This window comes from Periophthalmus magnuspinnatus, chromosome 24, assembly GCF_009829125.3.
Source record: "Periophthalmus magnuspinnatus isolate fPerMag1 chromosome 24, fPerMag1.2.pri, whole genome shotgun sequence".
Taxonomy (NCBI): domain Eukaryota; kingdom Metazoa; phylum Chordata; class Actinopteri; order Gobiiformes; family Gobiidae; genus Periophthalmus; species Periophthalmus magnuspinnatus.
This window is the reverse complement of record NC_047149.1, coordinates 24572773-24588835: the sequence shown is the minus strand read 5'-3', so window position 1 is coordinate 24588835 and position 16063 is coordinate 24572773. Positions and strand designations below refer to the sequence as shown.

Here is a 16063-nt window from a genome sequence, read left to right as displayed (position 1 = left end):
ATTTGGTCCCAGAATATTTCATTTTATTGAGACAAGTTGACGGGACATAATTAAACATTTACAGTATTTCAATAGATCGGCTTTGACATTTCCCTAGTGTTTTCTCTATACAAACAGTTACATTCCCATGCAGAATATATTGATTAATCACTAATACGAGGTAAGCAAAATGAAAACGCTCCAGGAATGTTATTTTTGTGGTCTTTTTTTTCCATTCTAAGCACAATATATGAACAAACACGCGGTCAGATACGAACTAAGAAGATGTCGACGTCGCTGGAGTTTTATGCCGTGTTTCCATGCAACTTTCCAGCAATTTTCTGTAACTCCAGGTCCATCGCAGCAAGATTCTCCAGTTTTTCCTGAAAGAGAAAGAAAGGAACAGATGCATTTAAAAGAAAGGCATGTTTTGTATCTAACAGTCCTGTAGTCGATGGTGTATTTGTGCACGTCTCCCTGGCATTTAATACTAGCTAGAGAGGATATTTAAGTGTTATTGTTTTGTTGACTTATGTGAAGCACTTTGGAAGCAGAAAGGAGAAGTTGATGAGTAACTTAGCTGAAGATTGGGTATATTTTGGCATTTATACGTAAAAATTTACAAGTTTAAAGGTCTTATATTACGCAGAATTGACTCTTGTGAGGTTTAAGTCTTGTTATAATGCTGTTACCTCCTCAAAAACGCACCTGGAGTTGTGTTTTGTTTCATTCACACATGTCTGAGTGAGTTTGTTATTAGTCTGTCTACATCTCCAAAGCTCAAAACGCTCCGTTCCACCTTGTGATGTCATCAAGTGGTAGTTTTGCACGTTAACATCTATTTTTTTTTACCTTTAGTTCAGTAGAGATTGGTAATTTCCAGAGCTGAAATCAATCAAACGATTCTAGAAATGAAGGGGTGTGGAGTTTAAAAACACAGCGGAGCACTTCCTGTTTTACCACATGATGACATCACGAGGTGGAACAGAGCGTTTTCTCAGCCTAAATACGCAGGGTTTGTGTGTTAAACATGTGCGAATGAAACAAAACACAACTCCAGCTCTGATTTTGATGAGGAAACAACATTACAACATAGATCGTAATATGGGCGCTTTAATCTGACACGTTTTCTGCATAAACAGTTGCTTTTGCGTGAACTCCCCCTGCTGGTGTAGTCTTGTAAGTGCAGCTTGGGTCACATACATAAAGAGACGTACTTGACTAATCGATCAGCAGCACGTATAAAGTCGATCGAGGATTTTGTTGAGTTTTATTGCCCGTACATGATGAGTTCTTAAGATTTCCATTCGTATAAACTAGTGTTTCTCAAACTGTGGTACGTGGAACTCTGTGCAGTTTGAGTATTTTGAGATTAAAAAACTACCTTCTTCTCGTCTGTACCCACCCGAGGCTGAGACTAGACCTGGTTTAGTCTCATTTTAGACCATTTTTAACACTATAGTCCCGGGTTTAGATCTGGCGATACTCGAAAAATATCGTCTTAGGTTGTGCTTAGTGTGAAGAGTTTGAAAATCACTGCCATAAACTACTGCATTTGTTTTTATACAGAGTTTATATAGATTAATTATTCATGTACAGCATCAGCAGTCTTAAACTACAGATAAAACTTTCTCACTTTGGTCTAAAGCAAAAGAGGCTCCAGCCAAAACGATTGAATAATAATGCAAAGTTTTCCAGTTTTGAAAATCCATCTTTAGCCACAGCTGCCCTGGGACAAACTGACAGAAGTGGCTGCCAATATGCGCCAACGGCTGCTTCAACCGCAAGTCAATTTCAAACTCAATTTCGATACTAAGGAATAAACTCGATACTGATTCCGATGCCACAATGATATATAAAAAAAAACAAAAAACACTCTTTTTGGACAGTGGAATGTGATTTTCAGCACTAAGTCTAAGAAGAAGAGGAAGAGGAGAGGAAGACAGGGAGAGGAGGGAGGAGAGTAAAGGAATGAAAAGAGGGAAAGAGGAGACGGGAGAGAGGAGAGGAACGAGGGATAGAGGGAAGACACGGAGAGGGGGATGAAAGAAAGAGGGCAAAGGAATGTAGGGACAGGGAGAGAGACAGAGGAAGAGAAAGAGAGATGGGCAGTAAGAGCAGAGAGAGGGGGAAGAGACTAAGAGAGAAAGGGAGAGTTACAAGAAGGCATAGAGGGAAAACGAGGAGAGGGGTAGGAAAGAAAGGGTTAAGGAATGTAGAGACAGAGAGAAAGGGAGAAACAGACAGGGAGAGAAACGGAAAGAGAAAAAGAGAAAGATGGGGAGTAAGAGCAGAGAGGGGGAAGAGAGTAGAGAGAGTAAGAGAGAAAAGGGAGAGATACAAGGAGGGATAGAGGGAAGACATGGAGAGGGGGATGAAAGAAAGAGGGCAAAGGAATGTAGGGACAGGGAGAGAGACAGACAGAGAGAGGGGGAGAGAAAGACAGAGATGGGGAGTAAGAGCAGAGAGAGGGGGAAGAGAGTAAGAGAAAAACGAAGAGATACGAGGAGGCATAGAGGGAAACGAGGAGAGGGGTAGGAAAGAAAGGGTGAAGGAATATAGGGAGAGAGGGGGAGAGAGAGAGACATGGAGAGAAAGAGACAGAAAGGGAGAAAGAAAGAAAGCGAAAGATGGGGAGTAAAAGCAGAGAGGGGGAAGAGAGTAAGAGAGAAACGAGGAGGCATAGAGGGTAAACAACGAGAGGGGTAGGAAAGAATGAGGGTTAAGGAATGTAGGGACAGAGAGAGACAGAAAGGGAGAAACGGAGACAGAGAGAGAAACAGAGAGAAAGAAAGAGAAAGTAAAGGGGGAAGAGAGTAGAGAGAGTAAGAGAAAAGGGAGAGATACAAGGGAGGGATAGGGGGGGATAGGGGGAAGTCGAGGAGAGGTGGAGGAAAGAAAGGGCGTAAAGGAATGTAGAGAGAGAGGAAGGGAAGAGGGGAAAGAGAAAGTGGAGAACAGAGCTCAGTGTCCAGTAGGTCCATGGTGTGAGTCTGTGTGTTTTATATTTGTTCAGGAAAGGTTCATTTCTGTCCTGTGAATGTGACTTTTTTAATATCGAAACCTTCTCTATTGAGTATCTAGTTTCGATACCAGTTTTAACATCGATTACTACCTTATTTTTCGATACTTTTGACAACCCAGTTCAGCGCCTTTGTCCAAATTTGAACCGTAAGTGAAAAACACGTCTCAGAATAAACCGTTAACCTCTTCTGCGTCGTCGTTAAGTCAATCCTCTGTTGATCCGTGACGTTAGTGAGCGTCATGGTCGAACTTTGACAGATTTAAGGTTATTAAAACATTTATTATTTTTCACGGCAGGCGCTGTAAATGTTTTGTTATTCACTTAGGTTTGAATAAGTAAATAAATTGTGTTACGTTACTATTGTGGAGTTACGTGTTGGTCAGGACGGTCTTACATAAGCACGTGGTTTCAACCCGATCCTTTTTTTGGTTGTAATTAATGAAAAAAATGTTCTGTTTTGTCTTAAAAAAATAAACAAACAAACTCAAATTCATTCATTCAGTGACTAATGGGTTTGCGTACTGCCTTGGATCAGGTCTTTCGGGTAAATATAGTGAATTTTAAAGCTATTGTAAGATATTTTTTGCTTAATAATGCCTTGAAAAACTGCATTTTTACTATGCGTGAGCTTGTTTTTCACGGATCAGACCCATAACTTGGCCCGTTTTGATAAATTTACGGCAGCAAATGTAACACGTGACTCACAAATAGCTGCTTTTATAATACAGTGAGTGGAGTAGACGCCATTTTCCTGAACAAGAAAATAAAGTCAAGTATCGTCCGGTTAAGAGAGAGTGTAGCCCACGTCTCGTAACAGTTTCGTCTTTATGTATTTGGAAGAGCAGAGGAATGATTTGCTTGTTTTCAGATTCACTTTTGGTTATGACGGTTCATTCACGACGTCTCCGCTGCACTTCTCATTATTCTAAACGGTGTTGTGCAGTGATGTGATGTGTGGCTGAAGAATCATAATACGACGGTAACTCATGGGGCGAGGAGGCTGGACTCAGGGCTGATCGAGTCACAGTTTAGACACGTCAGACGGAATCAGCTACAGACGGGAGCAAAGTCTGAATAATTTTACTAGAAATTTGAAAAAGTACATTTTAAATAATCAAATGTGTCGACATCCGTCCAGTTCATTTGTGCTGCTCTGTGTTTGAGTGAAAATCGGCACATAATGATTTTTATGTGAGTTTGGACTGAAGGAAACGACATGGACTGAAGGAAAGGAAGAAGGAAAGAAAGAAAGAAAAGAAAAGAAGGAAAGAAAAAGAAAAGAAGGAAAGAAAGAAAAAGAAAAGAAGGAAAGAAAGAAAGAAAGAAAGAAAAAGAAAAGAAAAAAGGGAGAAGAAAAATAAAGGAAAGAAAGGAAGTAAAGAAGAAGGAAAGAAAGAAAAATAAGGAAAGAAAGAAAGAAAAGAAGGAAAGAAAAGAAAAAAGGGAGAAGAAAAAGGAAGTAAAGAAAAAGGAAAGAAAGAAAAGAAAAAGAAAAGGGAAAGAAAAAAAGGGAGAAGAAAAATAAGGAAAGAAAGGAAGTAAAGAAAAAAGAAGGAAAGAAAAGAAAAAAGAGGAAGAAGAAAAAGAAGGAAAGAAAGAAAAAGAAGGAAAGAAAAAGGAAAGAAGGAAAGAAAGAAAAGAATAAGGAAAGAAAAGAAAAGAGGAAGAAAATGAAGGAAAGAAAGAAAAAAGGGAAGAAAGAAAGAAAAAGAAAAGAATAAGAAAAAAGAAGGAAAGAAAAGAAAAAAGAGGAAGAAGAAAAAAAGGAAAGAAAGAAAAATAAGGAAAGAAAGCAAGTAAAGAAGGAAAGAAAAAAAGAAAGGAATGGTCACTTTGATAAGAATGAACCAATTTCTATTTATGTAACAAATGTCCCCATGAAACAAAACGTCTTTTTAGGAAGTAAAACTGGCGAATCCTGTAGTTTAGACGTTTTCTACAAACAAATTATAAAACACATTTGATTCTGCTAAAGGTATTTCTGTTGCATTATGGATCTATAGTGTTAAATGTGGAAATTTGCATTTAGTCTATTTCAAAACTAATTCCCATGGGCTCTGTGCACAGTAGCACCCTAGCTAGCTCACTGTATCTCAAAGCTAACAGTCACTTTTATTAAAATCAGAAAACGTAAAATAAACAAGCTGTTAGAATTCAAATTAATAAAAAAAATACTACACAATTGTTTTTAAATGTAGATTACTTCAGTTGTTTTCATATTTATTTTTATCACAATTAGCATCAGCGTTAGCATTGAGACACAAACATGTCTCTTTCTAAACACAGAAGTGTCTCTGGTGAAGTATTTGTTTTATTTGTGTTGTGTTTAACATGTTGTCAGTGACATCCATCCACAGCTCCCTGTCCACTGTCTGACCCTAACCCTCCAACCTCTGACCCCTGACCCCTGACCCACCTACAGATCCCTGTTCACTGCCTCATCTATAAATATTTATTCATTTTAACATGACTCTGCAAAAACTTCATAGAGATAAAACTGGACAGGAAGTAGTGACGCTAACAGTGAGGTAGAGGGCGCTATTTAGATCACAAGTTCACTGGATATTTCTACTTCTGTCATATAAACTGACTCGTCCATTTATTTGACACATTATTCATTCACACAGCAACGACTTTTTTTTTCTTTTTTTTTGGCCCAGATAAAATAAAAATCTAATTGCAACAAAACAATGATATTTTTTCTAACTTTTTCACAGCCATTTTTTATCTCACTATTGATACTTTGCAGTGACGTCACACTAGCGATGTTCTACACGTATGTCTATGGCGGAATGTTCGGCAGTTACCATGGAGACGCAATGCAAACATTAGCAAAGAGCCAAAAAATTGTTTTAAGATTGTCCGAAATAGAAATACAAAATACAAAATAGATTTAAACAACGCATTTTTAGGAGGATGTGATCAAGAGGAGCATTTACGGTCCTGACTAACTGGAAAAACTGTTGGCTAACGCTAGCTAGCTTGTGACTATAATGTGCGAGAGACTTGTTTAACAGCACAAATCATCTCCCCTGCCGTAATTCCAGCTAAATGAGTTCTTTCCGGCCAGATTACGTTAAAACAAACCTCAGATTAAAGTCTAACAAAACCTCAGACAGAGCAGTGCCTACAGTTAGCATTAGCATCACACCGCTAGGGAACGCTGACAACTTCAACTGCAAAGTAGCAACGCTTTAAATCGACAACGTGAGGAGGCAAAATCACAGTTAGATTATTTTCAAATCCAGATTCAAATTGGTTGAGCCTCTTTGATAACGGCACATTTTATATTCGACTATTGGACTTGGGTGATTAAGTAAACGGGTCTATTTCTGACTTAAGCACTCGCCTCCTGGGGGGTAATCGTTCTCTGAGGCGTGTTTTTTATTGGCTCGTCTTGATTAAAATGGTCGACCAGCTGGTTTATTTTATAACTTAACAATTCAGCCGCCATCTGCGCACAATTACAAGATTAGAGAGTGGAGAGAATGGGCTAAATGATCGCTATATATAGTCCTTTAAATCGCTGTGTTTTTACCTTCCCAGAAACGGCAGACTCCGGGCTTCTCTTGTACCAGGCGGGATGGTAGTATCCTTTGTAAATCCACGGGTTACGTTTCTCCATCGCGTATCTGAAGAAAAATAGTGAATATGAAACCACAGCTTAACTATAGCTAAAAACAACGGCAAACTTTGAAAAGAAATGAGGTCCAGTAATAGATTATGTCTTAAAGGTGCACTGTGTAACTTTCCCGAGGACTTGTCTCCATAGAGATGTTAAGATGTTAGAGGGATTAAACGTGAGTATCTAGAATTCAGCCAAGTACAGGTGTTTTTTATAACTAATGATACCTAGGAAACCATAAAGTCTTTTCAGGGGTGTCTCTACATAGATATAATATGCACCTTTAACATGTATTTATTGATTTTATTTATTATTTATTTTTTTGTATTTATTTTTTTATTTTATCTAATTTAATGATTTTTATTTTATTTTAATTTGTATCTAATTTTATTTATTTATTTTTATTTATTTATTTTTATTATTTTTATTTTTTTGTAAATTTTATTATCTTTTTATTATGCAACACTGTGTTAAGTCCCAGTCTCTGTTCATAGCAATAAAATAATAATTGAAACCCTTGTAAAGTATAAATTCAGTTTCCACAGTTTCTCCATATGGGACAGATAATGACTCTCTTTTTTAATATTATCTCATTAAAACCCCCTGATTTAAATTTAAATAACTTTTGCAAAAGTGATTCATGGAGATTCTCCCAGTCTGGTTCAAGCACAATTGGAAAAGTAAATGTTATGTCACCCCCTGGTTTATTAAAAATCCTATCAAATGGGCAAATAACAGAAATGACAGATTTTAAAATGATATTTAAAAGTACTACATTTTTATTGCTGCTCCAATAACTATAGGATCTGCACAACAAGCAACCGGCAACGTCACTGTTAGCGTCACTACTTCCTGTCCAGTTTTATCTCTGTGGTTTTTGCAGAGTTGCGCTAAAATGAATAAATATTTGAAGATGAGACAGTGGACAGGAAGCTGTGCATGGGTTAGAGGTCAGGGGTCAGAGGTTAGAGGGGTTAAGGTCAGACAGTGGACAGGGAACTGCTTAGAAAAACAGATGCTAATGCTAATGCTAATTTTGAGGCATAATAAACATTAAAACAACACCACAAACTGAAGTAATCTACATTTAAAACCAATTAGCTAGTCTTTATTTTAATTAATGTGAATTTTAACAGGTTTATTTTATGTTTTCAGATTTTAATAAAAGTGACTGTTAGTTTTAAGACTCAGTGAGCTAGCTAGCGTGCTAATGTGCACAGAGACTATTGGATTTGTCTGCTGCCTTGACACTGAGGCAGGTTTCTATCGTAAATATTCTGAATTTTACTGGTACTTTAAAATCAAGTCATATATACATATTTTAAAATCCACAACATAAAGGTGCACTGTGTAACTTTCCCAGAGGAGTGTTCGCCACCTGCTCGTCTCACGTAGCTCATATTACAGTCCACAGAATGTTCCGCAATATGGCATTAAACTTGGATATCCTACATTTATGGCTAAGGAATACATCGATAAACATGTATTCTTACGGTGTATTACTGAGTCTCTCCAGTTTCCACAGATCTTACCTGTAACTTGGCCTGTTTGACCAGTTTAATACCAACGGAAAATTCAAAAATCTCCTTGGAAACACGCCAATGGCTCAACCTTATCCAGAAAAGTTACACAATTCATCTTTAACAGTCTATATTTCGTTTTTTCAGCACATATTCGTGAAGGTTGCTAACGCTCCAATAGCGCAGTGTACTTTATGTAGTATTTTATGAGTTGTAAAAGTACCTTAGAACCTCATTGTTGTCCACAGGAGCTTCCTCGTCGCTCGCCTCCTCTTCCTCAGTCGACGTTCCATCGCGTTTGTGGAGTCTCTTTTTGTGGTGGTACCGGTGCGTTGGTTTCCAGATCCTCTTTTCTATCTCCTCCCCCTCTTCTTCCCATCCCTCTTCATCCCTCTTGTCCAGGCCCCAGGATTCTTGGCTGCGTTCCCCGTCCTCTTCTTCGCCGCGTTTGTGTCGTCTCTGGTGGTACCTCCCGGGTCTCCAGTCCCTCTTGTCCAAGTCGAAATCCCAGTATTCCTGGCTCCGGTAGTTGTCCGGTTCAGTGAACTCCTCGTCACGTTTGTGTCTCCTCTGGTGATACCTGAAAAAAGTCATAGTTTAAAACGTTTTACCATTTTTCAAGGTAGTAGTAGTAGTAGGTAGTGCTAATAGTAGTATTTGGTAGTGGTAGTAGTAGTAGTAGTAGTGATAATGGTAGTAATTGAGCGATAGCAGTAGTAGTAATGTTAGCACTAGTAGATGGTAGTAGTAGTTGGTAGCAGTGCCAGTGGTAGTAGGTGTGGTAGTAGGTGTGGTAGTAGTAGTACTAGTGGTCCTTGTCAGAGTAGTAGTAGTAGTAGTAGTAGTAGTTCTAGCTCTAGTAGTTGGTAGTAGTAGTAGTGGCAGTAGTAGTGACAGTAGAAGTAGTCGTAGTAGTAGTAGCTGTAATAGTCATATTTGTAGTAGTAGTAGTAGTAGTGGCGATAGCGGTGACAGTAGTAGTAGTAGATGTAGTAGTAGTCTTAGTCATCGTAGTGGTAACGTAGTAGTAGTAGCAGTAGTGGCATTAGTAGTAGTAGTAGTAGTAGTAGTAGTGGCGGTAGTGGTGACATTAGTAGTAGTAGTTGTATTTGTAGTAGTAGTAGCAGTAGTGGCATTAGTAGTAGTAGCAGTAGTAGCATTAGTAGTAGTAGTAGCAGTCATAGCAGCAGCAGCAGCAGCAGCAGCAGCAGCAGCAGTAGTAGTAGTAGTAGTGGCAGTAGTGGTGACATTAGTAGTAGTAGTTGTATTTGTAGTAGTAGTAGTAGAAGTAGTTGTACTCTTACCTCCCAGCTCTCCACTCCCTCTTGCTCCGGGGGTCTATATCCCAGTATTCCTGGCTGCGGTCCTCGTCCGGTTCCTCCCTGGCCTCCTCAGACACCTCCTCGTCCTTCTTCTGTCTCCTCTGGTGGTATCTCCCAGGTCTCCAGTTTCTTTTGTCTCGTTCTTCATCCAAACCCCACGAGTCCTGGCTCCTCCCACCGTCGTCTTCCTCGTCTTCGTCCCCTCGTTTTGGACGCAGTCTCTTCTTGTGGTGGTAGCGGTGGGTGGGTTTCCAGTAGCGCTTGTCGACGTCCCAAGATTCCTGGCTGCGTTCGTCGTCTCCTTCTGACAGTCCCAAAGGTTCCTCGTCGCGTTTGTACTTCCTGTGCTGGTATCTGAGCAGAAGAGTTGGATTTTCTTTGGTAGTTACTTTGTCAATCTGTTTCATTACATTATAAATGACCCTATTCAACCTGTATAGTCCTCATTTTGTTCTCTTGTGTCTTTTTGTTTGTTTTTGGGTTTGAGGATGGAATTATAGATCTGTGAAAGATGATGTCTAAGGCCTCCGTTCCTGTTTAAGGAAGGATTGTCTTTCCTAACAAAAATAGCTTCTTTAACTCCTCTCAAACCATTTCTTTTCTCTGTCTTTGAGATGGAGATGGACGGCAGACTGGGGTCCTGAGCTGCTCTCTCAACGGTGTTAGTAAAAATTTTTATGAAGTGTTGCTGTTTACTTTCTCCAATGTACCACTGCTCCTCAGGACCACGATCTGCTGTGCATCTCCATCTCAAACACACTAACCACTCCTTTGAAGAGAGTGAAGTTCTGTCACGATCCGCACTCTTCCTGCCCCATGTTTTTCCTCCTGTCCTGATAAGAGGAGCCAGGACCAGACACTCGAGGCCAGATTGTCCGTGTGTCAACATCCCATTCACTGGTTCCTCCCGGCTCCTGCGCTCCCGGCTTCGTTCCTGTCCTCGTATTGTCTTGTCTCATCTTGTTTCCTGCATCTCACGTCTCTGGACCCTGCTCCGCACCTTGCTCCCTGTCTTGGCTCAGTTTGCCTTGCTTCCATCTCAGCACTCCCCGTTCCCGGACCCCGGCTCACGCTCCGCTCCCCATCCCGGCTCTGTCCGCCTCGTCTGCCCCATCGCTCCGCCCGCACCCAGCTTCCTGCTCCCCGCCAGATCTACCCCCACTTTTGAATGACATTTCACATATTGTAAATAAACACTGTAAAACTTCCCCAAGTACTGCACTTCTTGGTCCACATTACCCAACATCACGACAAGTTCAGATCTTAGCCAGAGAAAAGAAATGGTTTGAGAGGAGAGTTAAAGAAGCATTTTTGTTCGGAAAGACAATCCTTCCTTAAACCGGAATGAGGACCTGAAACATCATCTCTCACAGATCTATGAGTCCACCCTCAGACCCAAAGCAAACAAAAGAAACAAAGAGAACAATTTGAGGATTATTACAGGTTAAATAGGGTCATTAAGGCTGAAACTGGAGACAAAAGCTGTTTACAGTTTCAGATATAAGACAGTGTCCAGCAGTAATCTGACCACAACTGAAGAAGTGTCTTGGACGAGCAGCAAAACATCTTCACTTTTACAACAATTTGTCCAGTTGACAGATTTAAACTTTGTCTTTTGCTATGTCTTTACCTCGGCCTGTAGCTCGTCCTCTTCTCTATCTCCTCTTCTTCTCCTCCTCTTTTGTCCCAGCTCTCCTGGCTTCGTTCGTCGTCTCCTTCTATCGATCCCAAAGTTTCCTCGTCGCGTTTGTTCTTCCTGTGCTGGTATCTGAGCAGAAGAGATGGATTTTCTTTTGTCGTTACTTTGTTTACCTGTTTCATTATATTATGACTTTAATATTGGGCTGTGAAAATGACTAAAGTTGCACTAAAGATGTCGGTTTTCAAGTGGAGTTTCTGACATTTTCTTGTCTCTATGGGGAGATGTTATTACTGTGCTTAGAATGTTCCACAGTACGGCATGAAACGCTATAGAAACAAGCAGGTCAAGACGCCAGATTAAGTTACAGTACAGGTTAGATATGTAGACAGGAGGAACGATGCATGTTTTTCAAGGGATTTTTGAGCAATAAGCAGTTTTAATTGTAACTGCGAGATGGATATGAGCAAATGCAGTCCCACCACCAGAAAAGTTACACAGTGCACCTTTAAAGCAGACCCATTATGCTCGTGTCTGCGCTATACTTATAATCTGTGACACTCGTGGATCGTTAAATTATAATTTGCACATTTTAAATCACAAAATTCACCCAAAACAACTTAATAAAAGAAACAAACCCGCTGACTTCCAAGTTAGAAAACTGCAGTGTCCAATGGAGCTGACGTCGCCGTAAACGTCATCGCAAACAAAGAGCCGTGGAGCTGTCGGCGCCCCCTATGGATACCTGAACTACTTCTACCACACGAGCAAGTAGCAGATTTTGTTCATTTGTACCAAAATGACTACGTAACGCTGCCGAATCCTATGAGTATCACCAATTAAGAAAGTAAAACTGGGGAAAGAATATGCTGTGCTGTTGTTCTTTGTGTGTTTTTGGGGTTTTTTTGGGGTTTTTTTTACTTTAATCTGTATAAAGCAAAAATTCAATAAAAAAATAATATAAAAAAAGAAAAAAAAAGAAAAAAAAATGGAAATTACAAAATAAAAATCTATTAAAATTCAAATTATTTAAAAAAAACTGGAGAATGAAGAGTGTTCGTCACAGTGGGCGTGTCACAGTGGGCGTGTCACAGTGGGCGTGTCACAGTGGGCGTGTCACAGTGGAGGTCTTGAAATGCTCAAACATGCACAAATGACTCCAAACACAATTTCGACAGGTGTAAATAAGAACCAAACAACTATGACATGTTTAAAATCTTTGCAAAGTCCATTTTGCTGAATAGGTCTGAAAACTTTGGTGTAACTGGTTCCTTGAAGTAAAGGAAACATTTATCAGAACCAGCTTTGAAAGTTTTGATCCTAAGTGTCACAGCTTAAAGTTAAAGTTAAAGTCTAGAACATGCATGTCTTTACCTCGGCCTGTAGCTCACCCTCTTCTCTCTCTCCTCTTCTTCTCCTCCTCTTTTGTCCCAGCTCTCTTGGCTTCGTTCGTCGTCTCCTTCTATCGATCCCAAAGTTTCCTCGTCGCGTTTGTTCTTCCTGTGCTGGTATCTGAGCAGGAGAGACGGACATTTACTTTATCCGTTTCATTATATTATACTTTTAATATTGGGCCGTGAAAATGACTGAAGTTGCACTAAAATTGTAAGTTTTCACGTTGAGTTTCTAACATTTCCTTGTGCTCAGAATGCTCCGCAGTATGGCATTAAACTCCATAGAAACAAGCAGCTCATGCCACCAGATTAAGCTATAAGTGAGATATGTAGAGAGGCAAACCTGCTCAGAGGAAAAATGCGTGTTTTTCAAGGGATTTTTGACGAGCAGTAACATCTCCACAAAGATAAGCGGGTAACGAAAGCGTCTCCGCCACCAGAAAAGTTACATAGCACATCTTTAAAGCAGTCCCGTTGTGCTTATGTCGCTCTATATTTATAATCTGTGACACTCGTGGATCATTATGTTTAAAATTTGCACATTTTAAATCGCAATATTCATCAAAAACAAGTTAAAAAAAGAAAAATGTCCACTGATTTTCGAGCAACAAAGAGCCGTGTAGCTGTCGGCGCCCCCTATGGACAGCTGCAACATCACACTGGCGAGCGAAAATGACTAACCGATGCTGCCAAATCCTACGAGTATCACGATTAAGAAAATAAAAGCGGATAACGAAGTGCGTACGTCACAGGTGGAGGTGAAAACGGGGGGTTGATCGACAAAATGGCGTCTTGAAAAGAAGCGATTAAAGATGAATCGTTCCAAACACAACTTCAGAGGATGGTTTCAAGTTAAAGTCTCGTTAGAACATGAACATCGTTACCTCGGCCTGTAGCTTGTCCTCTTCTCTATCTCCTCATCCCCCTCTTCTTCTCCTCTTTTGTCCAGTCCCCAGCTCTCCTGACTGCGATCGAAGTCTTCCTCAGCCTCTTCATCTCGTTTGCCCCTCCTGTGGTGATACCGTCCCGGCCTCCATTTGCTCCTCTTCTCTCTCTCTCCTCCTTCTCCTCCCAAACTCCACGATTCCTGACTGCGTTCTTCTTCTTCCTCCTCTCCTCCCGGTGTCTCTCTCTTCTCTCCCACAGTTTTGAGCAGGTTTTCGATGTCTTTCACGTCCGCTCCGTCGGATCCCGGGACTTGGGCCTGACCCGCGAGTCCCGCTGCTGGAGCCAATGCTGCGTCACTGCTCTTTTTGTCCACTGCAGGGGCATGTTTGACGCCTACAGCACAAAAACACACGGATCAGAGCACAAATAAATGCTACGAATTGTTTTTTTATCGTCTCATTTGAGGGCACATTTTCCTCACAATTACATGTACATCATATATATATTTTCTTCATTTTTTATATATTTTTTTTAATAAACTTTGTACTTGTCTTACAGCCTTAAATCATAAACAGAGCAGAGCTGTTTTCAAGGAATATCCCACTTTAAATTTTGATCCTCTCTTGTTTTACTAAAGCAAGATGCTGCAGGTGAATAGGAAAAAAAAATTAAACTTAGAGATATCATTTTGAAACTTGTGCTGTAGTTCACTCACATAAATGTAAGAAAAAAATGTATTACAAGTTGTTCATCCTGTCATGTTTTTATATAAAAAATAGGGCGTTTTATGTGTAAAAATGACCAAAATCGAAAATCAAAACATAAACAGGAGAGAGACAGTTTTAAATTTCTTTGTTTTTTTGTCATTTTAGAAACAAATATACACAGAGGGTTTTTTTTTTTATCTTATTTAGTGTTTGAGTAAATTATATCGGACTGAAAATTTGCTTTAAAAATCTAGTTTCGCCTCATTTTTTGGAGTTAAAACTTGACTATATCAAACTTGGAACTAGATTAAAAAATTCCTTTATCTTATTAAGTCCAAGATTGTAAAGTTTGTTGTGTGTAGGTGCTACTTTAAGAACCAATCCTTACATCCCAATGGGCGAAAATACATTTTGAGAAAACAGCCTCTGAAGTTCCACTGTCCCATATAACTCTGTGAAGGCGAGTGCACTTAATTAAATATTAAAACATATTTTGGTGCAGAGTGGACAGTAGCTTGTATACTATGTCCAAACTGGCCAAAACATTTTAAAAAATAAATAGTTTTGTCTCTCCTTAATTAAATTACTTGTGCAGTTTTCTACTTTTATGGAAAAAAAAAAGAAATAAAGAAAACTGCAGATATATTTTCCAAAGCCAAGAACTGAACGCAAAATCTTAAATCCTGAAACAAAAATTAATCAGACAGCAAGATAAGCATATTTTTTATCAACTAATTCTAAATCTAGCCTATTTATTTTTACATATTGCACAGTAGAAGAGTTTGAACTTTCTTGTTGTGCTAAATTAATCACTAAAATGCTCTAATCCCTGCAGCATCCAACATTATTTTTTTGTCTTGCGCTACTCATTTCTTGCCCCAAACCTTAAAATACTCTCCATTAGTTGTGATAATGTCATACACACCCGCGTATATGATGTCTTTACACTCCTGGTCGAGCTTTGAGTCGGGTTTGGACAGCGCTTTGGACAGGACTTCCACCAAACAGCGCGTAACCTGCAGTGTGCGACATTTACGCAGCATTAAAAAAAAAAAAAAAAGCATCACCGCTCAAATCATCCATTTTTAACAGCTGTATCAAACATTACCACGTCTTCTCTTTGCCCTTCTTTACCCACGGGAAGCGCTTGATTGTCTGCGGTGAAAGAAAAACTCCATTAGCGCCATTAAAGCGTGCGTAAAAAGCGTGCGTAAAAAGCGTCTGTCTCTGTCCGTGGTGCTGAAGTGGCTCCGCTCACTTTAATGTGTAATTTGGAGCGTTGTACTCACCGGATAGGAGGCTGTAGACGGTAGCGAACACAAACAGGAGTCTCATCTTGGTTGTTGTTGGTTTTTATCCAGGGAAACGTTGAAAAAGTCCCCTCAATCGACTCCCATGCGCAGGGAGTGTGTTGCGCGTCCGGTGCGCTGGCTGCTGTGAGACCGGAGCTCCGAGGCGCCTCAAATACACAGAGGAGTGGGCTGGAGGAGCGCGTGGGAGGACGGCTCGAGGATCATTAATGTCACGCCTCATTAGCTCTGATATTTGGGGAATGAAATCGCACCAAGTGACTGTCGATATTTGATTGGAAACAGTAATATAATCATGTGTTTAGTGTCGGTTTTAGTCCCGGTGATGGGGATGCTGGGACGGGGGGGGAGGGGGCACGGGATTGGCCAGGAACAAGTGTCTAATTGGAAGTGCGTGAGGCGGGATAGAGGCTGAATGTCACGAGGAGCCTCCGGACACAGGTGCTCCAGGGGCGGAGGCAAAACATCACGAAGAGACGCGTCGTGTTTGTCTTTGTGAACACGGAGCTGCCTCGGGTAAACTCCCACAGGATTTAACACACGAGCGAGAAGGAGGATTATGGTTATTTTGCTTCTTACTGTTAGGATTCAATTGTTTAAAAAAATCTAACTAATATTTTTTTATGTATTAGGCTTATTTGTTAAATAAATAAA

General features: G+C 40.1%; 1 protein-coding gene across 1 annotated transcript; it reads right to left on the bottom strand.

Moving 5' to 3' along the window:
* Positions 1-4: 4 nt before the first annotated feature.
* chgb (chromogranin B) lies at positions 5-15537 on the bottom strand. Its single transcript, XM_055232061.1, has 10 exons — positions 15389-15537; positions 15208-15254; positions 15025-15115; positions 13389-13785; positions 12485-12622; positions 11102-11239; positions 9454-9825; positions 8373-8729; positions 6543-6636; positions 5-362 (listed from the first exon to the last, which is right to left on the bottom strand). Exons 1-10 carry the CDS (start codon positions 15432-15434, stop codon positions 285-287), a joined length of 1758 nt encoding a protein of 585 aa, XP_055088036.1. The 5' UTR covers positions 15435-15537; the 3' UTR covers positions 5-284.
* Between the last annotated feature and the right edge of the window lie 526 nt (positions 15538-16063).

Bases quoted from the DNA above. Each gene is read 5' to 3' on its own strand.
- chgb (XM_055232061.1), bottom strand. From the start codon at position 15,434: ATGAGACTCCTGTTTGTGTTCGCTACCGTCTACAGCCTCCTATCCG. The intron at 12,623-13,388 runs GTAACGATGTTC...TCTCCTGCTCAG, and splicing joins AGGACAAGCTACAGGCCGAG to ATACCAGCACAGGAAGAACA. The intron at 9,826-11,101 runs GTAAAGACATAG...TCTTCTGCTCAG, and splicing joins AGGACGAGCTACAGGCCGAG to ATACCAGCACAGGAAGTACA.